This window comes from Betta splendens, chromosome 10, assembly GCF_900634795.4.
Source record: "Betta splendens chromosome 10, fBetSpl5.4, whole genome shotgun sequence".
NCBI classification, from domain to species: Eukaryota; Metazoa; Chordata; class Actinopteri; order Anabantiformes; family Osphronemidae; genus Betta; species Betta splendens.
Window position 1 is genome coordinate 16327052 of NC_040890.2, and position 12213 is coordinate 16339264.

The window sequence follows — 12213 nt, forward strand, 5'->3', positions numbered from 1 at the left end:
GAGCTTCCTCGTATTAATGACGTTGTTTACCCCCAAGTGTGTGTCCAGTGGTTTCCTATGCAGCATCAGGCATCATTGATCAGCCATTATTGATGAGGAGCATCGATTGGGCCGCGTATTGATCTCACTATTGGTGATTAGAGCATCATGAATAAATGACAGCGGGGGTATTGAGCGATTGATGCGAGGACAAAACCTATTCGGACAAGACGCGAGGAGAGGGAGGAGGAGAATGTTGGTGGGAGGTGAGAAAGTAGAGGAGGAGAACAGTGATGGAGAGGAGGACAATGAGGAGGCTGAGGGGGGGTGGAAACAGACCAACTATCAGAGTAAGGGTCACTCTAGAACATCTTCATGTTTTGTGGAAGCATTGAGGAACAAGGAAACACAAATGAAGCAGGTAAATATTGTTCTTACAGGTTCTTGACGCTGGTGATTCCTCTGAAAGCTTTCCTGGGAACTGCCTGGATCTGGTTCTCACTGAGGTCTCTGTGGAGAGAGAGAAAGCGAGGCAGCAGATATTAGTGAAGGTCCGAGGATGAAAAACAAACCAGGAACTCGTGACCTCTGCCACACGAGCAGCAGAGAACACGCTCAGGTCATTAAGGAACAAAGGCACAGAAAAGGGACGATGAGACGTTCATGACGGGTGGAACGATTTGGCTTCAAAGCGTAAAGAACCATGAGAAATACCAGCAGTCCACTTAAACAAGGGGATTGGGATCAGAACATGAACTAGTGCATCTGTTGAAGGAGGGCATGAGTTTCATGTGTTTTTGTGAACGTAAGCTTCTTCTGGCAGGAAACCGAAGCACATCACATCACATCCGCTGTGAGCAGCAGCGTCTTCATTTCTTCTTGTTACTGCTCCATTTGCCTCCTCTCACACACACACACACACACACCAAACATGGCAGCACATAATAGCCTTAGCTAAGTCTGTTTTTCTTTCCTCGTAATGAATACCTATATGAGCCAAATGAGTTTTGACATGATACAACAGCGTGGCTTTAACTCTGTTAGTGTTGTTTGCCGGGGTGAAGGGCCTGGCAGGCAAACAGGGTTCACAGAGCGAAATGTAATTAGCGGGGGGGAAAAAGAGCAACGCGAAATATCAGACGAGCTAATCACCCCATGCTCCCGCCAGTCACACCCGCGCGCACGCTAGCGCAAAGTCAATCATTGACCGAACGCGACCGCGCGCCCCAGACGGTCGATGCTCACTTGGATAATCAGCAGCGCGTCGAGGCAGCGAGGCCCGTTTGGACGTCTGTGCGCGTCCTTGACGCACAAACGCATGCGTAACACATGCGAGTACACAGCGTCTTCTCTCTGGAGGAAGCTAATTACGCAACGGCCAGATTCAACATCTCCTGGTGGCTGTTGTCCCTCATTGGGAAATGTCCACAAACCCTTCGCCTACTACGACCTTTTGCATTATTACTGCGCTGAATGCTAATTCTGGGAAAACACGGGGCTCATTTCCTCGAACTAAGCGGGTTTTATCGTCTTGGACGTCTCCCTTTCAGTCCTGTGTTGTCTGGCTCATTCCTTTCGTTTGACAAAAGATGAGCGTCCGCTGTTTTCCTCCCTCAAGCCTTGATGGGAAAAGTATGTGCATTGTAGAATCTTTAGGCGGAGGAAGTATGCGCCTTAATTTGCGATTCTTGCTCAGCGTTTGCGGTAACGAAGGCGCACAAAGTAGACAAACGTCTGACAGGCCTGAATGACATTCTGATATTTTAATGTGCAGCACAGCTGTAAAATGTTCCTGGTGTTTACATTTTTTTGTTTGTTTTGAAGGTTCTGACACGTTGATGAGATTCCTCTGTGCGGGTTCTCCTTCTGCATTTGCTGTGAGTTCCTCCCTCGCTGACGTTGACAGAGCAAATAGGAAACAGACATGAAGCGGAGCTGTTGCCGCTCCGCGTCGCACACACGCTTCATTGGCGATGGTGCTCTGAGCCCATCTATCCATCTACAGTAACTACAGCCATAAGTCCATCGCTTCATCTGCATCTACTTTACACCGTCCGGCCACTAAGGACAGTGAAGTGGAGCATGATCATAAAAAAGAACTAGAAAAACATAATAAGGTCACATTTTAGAGTTTTTCCACGGCTAATAAAGGTTTTTATGCCTAATTTATCCAAAGTGATATTTATTTGTGGCTTTTTATAACAGACAGAAAGACATCAAAGTCAAATAAAAACCATGTGCATGTCTGTGTAGCATTTCAACACCAGATAATTTATTTTAAATAAAATTACAGATAAAAAATATTTTTACTACAAAACTTCCATCCCACGACACTTCAAATTAGTATTGGTAATTGACGCAGCTATGAAAGGACCTCAGAATCCAGTAGGTCTTTACCTTCTGTGTCCCAGATGATGTGGGGCCACATTATGTTTCCATGTAAGCAGTTGTGTTCCTCTCATCTCTGTGTGAGTCACACCTGCCGACCTTTGAGTGAAGCGAGGCCTATCACCAGCAGGAGATTGGCTTGTGATCCACATAAAGGACCCTCACTGATAATCTAAACACACAGGAATCACACAGGTGGACACACACAGGCCCACGTCAAGCAATCCGCTCCAACATTTCACTTATTAGATTTGAGCTTTTTGGCTCTTCTTCATTGCCACAGATTTTGAGGGAGCAAGCGATTAATCTCCCAGAAATTCTATTAAAGAGACGGATGGTTGTTTGAATTATACATCAGTTCTATTAGGATGACAAATTCTGTAAATTATAGTGGAACTGATTATGAAAACAACTTCATGTACTCTGAGGAACCGGAGGGTCTCGGGGGGGAGGGGGAGAAGGGACTAACAATGCAAAGTTCACAGGAGTTCATGCGAGCTGAGCCCAACAACCAGAGAGGACAAAGCTGTCTTCTATTATCCATTCCATGGATATCATGGCTGCCTAAGTGCTCCCTATCAGAACGAATTGTGACCAAATGTCACAATTCCCTGTTTTTCACCACAGAGCCCCCCCCCCCAGGGTCGCTCCTGCTCGGCCCCAGAGGTCTGGGCCGATTGAGGACGACAGCGAGATCCTCTGGTGGTCGGGAGACAGTGGTGTTGGTGTGTGAGGGTGTGTGTGCGCTCCCAGCTATCACCTCCTCCATATTAAGTTCCATTATTCATGTGAGGAGAATAATAGCGCTCGGCAGGTCACCCTTAGCCTCTTCGGATATTACTGTTAACCCTTTAACGCACACGAAGAGAAACACACACGATGAGCGTGTCTGCGTTGCCACAGTTGATCCCTTCGGAGGCTTTGGAGAAAAACACGGGGGATTTAACATGCAAACACACACACGGCTTTTCCAAAAGTAGAAACATACTTGAATGCGTCACCCCCACACTCCCACACCCCCCCCCCCCACACACACACACATACTAACTTTTCTCCAGGGGTCTCTCACAAGACACCAGATATTAGACACCTCCACCCTCGGGCTCGCTCGGATATGAGCCCGGTCGGCTCAGACCTGAACCATTAACCTGGAAACACGGGATTGAACGCCGGCCCGTTTGGTTCCATGCGACTTTGTGCCAAGCGGCATCGCAGGAGGTCTCGGTTGGACAGCAGGAGTCATACAAAGGTGCGTGACTGCTTGCCAGGTAAAAGCGGGGGAATGAGACTGGAAGGGCAGCAATGAGCAGCCTCGCCTCCGTACCGCATGTGTTATAATACAAGACCAAGACATGATGAGCGACGACCACTGGCTGGTGTCCAGGAGGAGATGGAGACGCGAGGAACCAGAGGAACGTCAGGGAGCTGCAGACAGAGGTGGCACTGCTTCTTCTCTGAAACCCGAGACCCTCTGTGGTCGGCTTAAGCCTCTCACTTCTCCTCATCTCACCCTTCCTCGCTTTAATTTTCCACACAACCCACTATCTCACACTCGCTCTGTCTTTTTTATGTCCCTGGGGGCTGTAACTGCATTTAATATTGTTCCATAAAGGGAGTAATAAATATCGACTGCTGGCCAGTAGTTGTTCCCCTTGTTTTTTAAGGCACTGTACTATAGGGTAAGACCAAAGTCATGCAGGTATTACAGTACTTACTGTGGAAGCCATTCAATATCCTTTGGTATCTTTAACCTCTGGAACTATTAAAGTGCCCTTTATGTCACTTTAACTCAGCGTTAAGTGCTGCCTTTAAGTCACAATAAATATGCCTCAAGTTTCCAAAGCCTGGGACACGAAATTTATTCATGTTGCCGTAAAAGCAGAATAAGTCTTTCAGTTCATGTTACTAATTTAAGTGGTGAAACGCTCCGTTGTTATAAATGAAATCGCTCTTTAGTCACATACATAAATTGGGGAAAAACACTGACACAGACGTGGATGTTGAATCACAGCGCGGGGAGCATTAGCAAGCATTCATACGCTCTAATGAATATGGATGAATATGGATATTCTCTCACTGCTGCAGCAAACAGGGAGGTCTGCTGTTACAATGTGAGGAGAAATAACTCTGTGCCCGATACTGTAAATATTATCATATTGGGCGAGTTGAAAAGGAAGTTACAGAACTTTCTCATAACCTTCATTTATTCTGGGAAAACGTAGCGGCTATAAATGCTGCATTCTGGCAACGCCGCCGGCGCAGTGCTCCGTGCATTTAAAGCTGGAGCCTCCTCGTTCCGACCACAGTCTTTAGGTCTTGGCTGCGGATCCACTCTACTTAAGTAAGCCTGAATGTTGCCAGCAAATGGGGAGGATATATTATCTGACGCGGTGGCGGAGCACTGACAGACAGTGCGACCACAGTGTGGAACTGAGCGGCATTGTGTTGATTATTTTTATTGGCCTATGACCCTCAGATTTTCTATTTTTACTCTGTCTTACGTTTCTTCTTCTCTTGGACACACTCCTTTGGCCGTTTTCCCTTCATGCTAAGCTACGCTAACGTCAGCAGGATGCAGCTCGGGCCCCGCGTTCATCAGACATCCATCCTCCCTTCATCTAATTCTGTTTGCCAAAATGTCAGAGCGTTGCTTAAACTTGTTTGCATCCATTCTGCATGTGATCTCTCCAGCTTGGTCTTTACATGGCCGCCTAACGTCATAAACGTGAAATATCAGCGCGTGACCCGCGTACTTGAGCTAAATGGAGGGCGCGCAGATTCGTCTTCATCCCCCGTTTTTGCCGTCTTTGTAATTCTTGCCCGGCCGTTTGACGGCGTGCCCTTGCTTCGTCTTGTAACCCTCGCCCCATCCTTCCTCCTGCTCTACACCCCCCCCCCCCCCCCCCCCCCCCCCCCCCCCCCCTCCACTCTACTCTCTGTGATTTAATTAAGTGGCTGCTTTATGAATAAAAATATTGCCCCTCTATTGATCATGGTGGATGGGAGGCTGACAGCCCCGGCCGGCCCGGGATGGGACGGGACAGGACAAGCGCCCTCCCAGCTCGCTCCATTACGCCGAGCTAAGTAAGTGGGTGTGCGCGTGCGTGCGTGCGTGTGCGGACAGGTGTGCGTCTAACACTGTGTGTGTCCGTTTGTGTGTTTGCTAGTGGAACAATCGCCGGGGAGCGGTAGCATCTGAATCAAACTAAGCGTTCTCAAGCGGCCTCGTGGGCCTTTGCAAATCCTTGGTTAGAGCGACACACACCTGCAGAAACGCACACACACTCCTCAAACGCCTGCTTTGATACATACACTGCATCAGCATTATAAATGGACATTGTCTGCACTTTTGGTTCGCCCGCCCCCCTCCCTCTCCCAGCTCCTCCCCTCCTCTAACCATCTCCCTCCGCACGGCTGTAAGTATCTATTATGTTTTGTCGATACTGTAATTAAATTGGACAGCTTAATGCAATTCGGTGTGATCCATAGGCCTTTATGGATATAAAAGCTTTTCTGGCCCCGTGCCCGAAAGACGTTCAACAAATTTAGATGAGTTACTATTGCAAAAAAAAAAATTGGAGAGGTTAAAGCCGTCGGGCGCGCACATGGTCATTTGTTATTGGCCAATTCACTTTAACGTCCCCGCCGCCATTTTGTTCTAATACGTTCTACCGTTGTCATTGTGATTCGCGGGAGCGTGCGACGTCGCCGCGCCGGCTCTCTGCTGTTTTTTAATTTTCTTGTTAGTTCTTCCTGTTCCTCTGGCGCTTCGGCTGAGCGATACCGCAGGCTCCCGGGGACATTTATGGAGCTCATAAAACTTCAGCGGGCGACGGATCAAGAGGCAACATCAGGATGGACAGGGAGAGGCGAGACAGATGGAGGGAGACGAGAGTGGATTAACGGGCAGCGAGCGAGGCTAGAAACAGTGGATGGAGGGACGGCACTGGAGGCAGATCACAGAGGTTTTAAGTCGTTCTATAGGAGGAGATTTACGGAGTGAGAGGGTGATACCGAACTGTCCACTTCAGTCGTCACAGTCTGATCACTATCAGTTCAACTGGGTTTATAAATGAAAAGCTCAGAGTGAGGACATTTAGCTGTTCTGCCAAGAATATGATGAATGTGGGATATTAAAAATGAAACAAGTCTGGAAATCTTGATATCAGGAAAATCATTCAAAATATATATGAACTTCACAAACACTATATTTATTATCAACATGAAAGCAGCTATTATGCAGGAGATAAAATCAACTTTTTCTTAGTTTATGGCTGTAAGGGAGAGAAGCTCAGGAGGTTTCCCAACCCATGGAGGACGTTTTAATTGTTCAGTTAAAGTTGAAAAATCGCAAACGGCTGGTTTCATCAGAGGAACAAGGAACCTTATCACTTCAGGATGTTCTCCACATAATTAGTTCTAAGATAATAAATCATATACAGCAGGTAACAGTAGGTAGTGACACCGAAGCAAACTAATGCAATATATTGTGAATTAAGGCTGGGATGCGTAAATGTAATGGAAACTAAAACCTGAAATCTCTTTATTATGCAAATAGTCTCTGTCCGTCATGTGGCAGGACAGAATGGAGGTCAGGTGTGTTCTGTTTGTCCCAGAACTCAGCTGGAGTCCAACCTCAGACGGAATTGATTGGCCATGCACATACCTGTACATATGCAATCCCACAGTTCCCAGTGCTGCACAAAGTTCAGTGACCTCTGAGGAGACCTCCACAAAAGCATTTTGTGGCGAGGCATAGATCATGACAAGGTTATGAAGCGCTTTCCAAAGCTCTGAGCGCTCCCATGAGCGCAGTGGCCTCAATAATTGTGAAATGGAACAAGTCTGAAACCACCAGGACTCTTCCTGTTAGTCGTCCAGCCAAACGGAGTAACCAGACAGCAGAGACTGGTGAGAACAGAGCGAAGGGTCAGGCGAGGAAGGGGAAGTCCAGAGTGAAAGAGCCAAGACTCCACAGCCGTGACTCTGACCCTGATCATCTGTGGAAAGACCTGAGGACAGAGGTTCACAGGCAACTGGATGGAGTAACGGATTCAACTGGCCACAGGCGGCCTCTCCCTAAAAGCTTTAAGGACAACGTATTTGTGTCTTGGCGACATGTTGGGTTCAAGGTCTTTTACACACAATCCTTTTGTAAATGCAGGAGTACAGTTTTTACTAAAAATGGGTCCTCAACATCATTGTTGGTCTGTTAATGTGAAAAGATCGCATGTTTTTCCAAGGTGTGCTTATGCCTTTGTTGGTGAAACGGTGAATCATATGATACAGTGAATGCCTTTTACTGTAAGTGAATACTAAGTCACATTAATGTGTGATTGATGTACTAATAGAAGAAGGCTGGACAGCAACTCTTTCTGAATGACAGATCCACCTCACAATCATTGTCAGAGAGATGGACATGTTTTGAGAAACAAGGTATGTTATTGGAGAGACTTTAAAGGAGGGCAGGGGTCGGCAGGAGGTGAGGTGATGTAATAAAGAGGTAGGATGCTGGCAGGGGTGACAGGTGAATGGAAGAGTGGTGGAAAACAGCAAGGTTTAAAATGAGACGAGGAGGAGGAAAAAGGTGGGAAAAACAGGGAGGTTGATGGAGGTATGGAAAAGGAGAGAGGAGGAGGCGGAGGAGGGAGCTGACGGTGGCGTTTTGCCTTTATAAGCATTTGGGGACCCATTAATAATACAGTACAAATTAGCAGATTAGACAGGAGAAGAGCCGGACGTGTGTGTGCTGCAGAGGAGGCACGTGCACGTGTGTGCACGGAGGACGGGGCCTGATCTGTCTCTCAGCAGGTCAGCGTTGTCAAGGTTACCGCTGGCCATTTTGCCAGTGGACCAATTAACTTTTAGCACGGGAACAGAACAGAGCAGTGCAGGTGTCTCCTCGGTGCCGAGGGTAAGAGAGAGACATGTGTATGAAGGTGTGTGTGTGTGTGTGTGTGTGTGTGTGTGTGTGTGTGTGTGTGTGTGTGTGTGTGTGTGTGTGTGTGTGTGTGTGTGCATCAAAGAAAGGAAAGAAACCAGCCTCTGTTGTCTCTGTGTTGGGCAAACAGCTACGTGGCCTTTCACGGTGCAGAGAGGAGGATACAACTGAGGGTGGGACGGGAGCAAACGTGAGCCCGGACCCAGCAGGTGGAGGCTCCTGAGTGTGGATGATGACATAATGCGTTCCCGTGTAAAGGTTGACGCAGTGTGAAGACACAGTTGCTTGATTCACTCGGGCCAAAATCTCTTTATGCAACGTGGGAACGTCTGTAAAGCTGCTAAACATGTACTGTATCCGTGTTTTTGTCTTTAATTGTTTTTCAGGCACGCGCTACATTACAATTTGATTACTATTGGCTGCGTGTGCAAGCGTTTCCAGCTCACAGCCAGTGTTTTGTCGGGCGAAACTGCAACAATCAGCTGCAGCCGATCACTTGTAATGCAGAAAATGTCTACATCTGAGCCACTCATGCATTTTTATGGATGTTTATCCTTAAAGACATGCGCGCGTGTGCTGCTTCGGCTGAAGTGCGGCTCCGAGGAGAAGCGAAGCGCTCTCTAATTCAAAATGCATCAGTGGGTTTGGGAACCGAAAAGAAGTCGCTCTTCATGGAGATGGAGCGTTTTAGCCTAAATGCCGACTGGCAGCAACACTTAGAGAAAGCTAAATCCCAGCCAGCGGAGCTTCAATGGGACTGAATCATCAGGTGGAGCTCAGTCCGTGTTTTTATTCCTGAACACAGTCTGTACATTAGTGCTATTAACCCATCTGCCATAAGAACACTCAAAAAAAGCAGCAGTTTAGAACTTTTGCCTCTTTAATGACTCAGAGCCGAGCTCTTCATGTGACCCTCTTTGTCTGTGAAGCACTTTCATTCAGAAATATCGCAACTGGCCTCGTTGGCGCTGGTGAAGCACGTGCAAAAACAGCGGTATCTGTCTGAGTACTTGGTGAAGTAAAGTGATGGCGATGGCTAACAGAGCGGCTAACAGAGCGCACCGCCATCCTCACTTTGCACGTAGGGGGCGGCTAATTCCTGCGACAGCGTTTCACAATGGCTACAGGCCGCTGTCTTTATAGCCTGAGGGCCTGAGAGAGAGAGAGAGAGAGGGGGGGGGGGGGGAGAGAAGCGAGAAATGAGGGGATGGAAGAAAATAAAAGAAATGAAAAGATCTAACCAGGGAGGAAAAAGCACTTTTGTGTGTGTGTGTGTGTGTGTGTGTGTGTGTGTGTGTGTGTGTGTGTGTGTGTGTGTGTGTGTGTGTGTGTGTGTGTGTGTGTGTGTGTGTGTGTGTGTCCATGCGTGTGTGGTTGCTCTGCTGTCTCTGGGCCCTAATCATTTTAGTAAACCCCATGATCCAGTTAGAACCCGTGAGTGGATAATGTCAGGACTAACTGGAAGAGAGGGATCTCTCGTGTGTGGTTGTGTGTGTGTGTGTGTGTGTGTGTGTGTGTGGGGGGGGGGGTCTTTGGTTAGGTCCATATCCTACAGTAGTTGAGTTTGTCAAGGTCCATCTATAGCAGCACTGTTTGTATGGGTTGCATCAGTGTGATGACGCCCGTAACGTGATTTGTTGCATGCGTGTGCGTGTGTGTGTGCGTTGCAGCAGTGGCCATTAGGGCTGAGAGATTAGACTGAGTGGATTGTGCACCATTGTTCGTCTCCAGCCGGCTTTCTGCGCGGCATGAAGGAAACCGGACAGGTGCAGGAAATGGGTTTGTAGTTAATTTGCTTGGTAAAAAACCGAGGCTGAAAAACGGGAAAAGAGCTAATTGGGTTCAACAGCTGGTCACTAACCAGAAATTGTTGCATGTAACAGCGATTGCGTCTGTTCAGCAAATATGGGGAAAAAAGACAGAAATGGTCCAGAAGCACAAAGCTTAAATATAAAATCCTCAGCGTTCAACAGACATTTATATATAGTTTAAACTCAAGGATGAAAAACGCCATTCATCCTCGTACCAATATTTGCCTCCAGTGGTGCCTCCCAACGCTACAAGGCGCTGTGGGCCTGTTGTTTTGGCGCATCGAGCGCAGCATAAGGATGAATGTAGTAAATGTGCTTGAAGCTGCCGTGGCATTATTAAAATGGATGTGGTGATCAGCAGTTTTGTCACAGAGGGTTAAAGGACAGCTAACTCACCCGCTGCCATAATAAACGATAAGGAGCTGACACGACTGAAACGACTAATGTCGGCTGCTCGCTCGCACGTCTGCATTAATATGCATGTGACTCGGTTTTGTTTCTTCTCCATCACGCCCGTCTCGCTCCTCCTCTGTTTCCACATCTGTCTCCGTCTCCCCCATCAGTTGCTGCACATGTCACAGTAAAGGAATGACCCGTCCTTCAAAAACAGTATTACACCATTTCCTCATTCCAGAAAAGTCTGCAGTAAAAAAAATAAAAATCAAAAATAAATTAGCATAACAGCGTCTGAGTGGAAGTAGTCTGCCTCGAATGTTGTGATATGAAAATCACTCATGCCCCGGGGGAATATATGGAGTGGAATAAAGGATGGATGCAGACAGATAGAAAAGTCAACCGCGTTCTCTCCGCCTACCCAATCACGCTGCATCACAAATCACTGGTCCTGCCGCTAATTCAGGGCTGTTGCGATGCTCGGCGGGCCTCCGCGCACACGCTCACATGCACAGCAGATGCTGAGCGGCGTGTTTGACTTTAGCGCGGGGACACGGGAGAGGAAGGAAAAGAAAGCCGTGATTTAGGAGTAATGGAAGTGGGTAAAATCATGGTGCCCGGCGGCGTGATGGGACTGAATCTAATCTGCTAATGGAGAGGTGGGCGGCGGCCGGGGTGGGAGGAGGGGGGGGTGGGGGTGGAGACGAAGAGGGGGGAGGACAGGGGAGGGCGGAGTGAAGGGACGACGAAGAAGCATGAAAAAGTAGAAGATAAAAGATGAGATGATGCTGAAAAGGAGGTCAAGGACAGAGTGGAGGTAAGGGAGGTGGGATTCACGAGTGTGACACGAGAGCACGATCAGCACATATCACAAACACACAGGTCACATGACCTCAGAGCAGGTTACAGCTGCAGGTGGAGCGGTTTCAGGGCTCCGCCCACGCGTCCACCAGGTGCCTGTCTGTGTGGACCTATGTCTGCTAGCCTGTTCTCCGCTTTTCCAGCATCTTTTGAAGTCCAGTCCTTCCACGTGAGCGCTGGCGCAGGCTGGGTGGCCGACTGCGCCGAGCAGCGGTGGACAGGTTGTCTGACTTTATTGCGCTGCTCTGTATCGTATCACACTGTTCATACATCATCTTTATGACTCGCGTCTCCGATCATTTCGGTTCATAATAACAACGTGCTGTTGGAGGGAGCAGCTCGGGCCCCGGCGTCAGACTCCCACGCGGGTTTGAAACCTAGATGCCCAATAAACGCCATCAACCGAAGGCTCTTATCGTGACGGCGAACAGCAGCGCGCCTCTGCAACGGGAACACATCAGGTACCGCTGCTAAAACAAATACACACTAGCGTGTTGGATTTATGCAATGATGTAAACTGTCAAACCGTCTCCTCCTTGCACTTCACCTTAGACATTTACTGAACTGGTTCACAGCTGGTGCCTATAAAGAAAAACTGTTTATCTTTATCCTCAGTCGTTGATACTGATCTGCAACCACACACAGTCTTAAGAGGGTGTTGTGTGTGACTGAACACACATCACACCGTGCACGAGGTGAGAGACGGGCGTGTTTCAGAACTGAATGTGTCTGTCGTCTAAACCGCGAGGATGAAAACACACACGTGGCGTCTGTGAAGCCCACACGACAGGTTCACTGCCCCCGGGAAAGCACCACCTCGCTCCAGATGAGAGCAGACAG

General features: G+C 48.2%; 1 protein-coding gene across 1 annotated transcript in view; it reads right to left on the bottom strand.

Moving 5' to 3' along the window:
• Positions 1 to 12213, bottom strand: part of slit3 (slit homolog 3 (Drosophila)) — a 155263-nt gene that overhangs the window by 69751 nt on the left and 73299 nt on the right. Inside the window, exon 5 of the mRNA XM_029164733.3 lies at positions 418 to 489. Coding sequence (XP_029020566.1) covers positions 418 to 489 — 72 coding nt within the window. The remainder of the gene's footprint in view (positions 1 to 417; positions 490 to 12213) is intronic.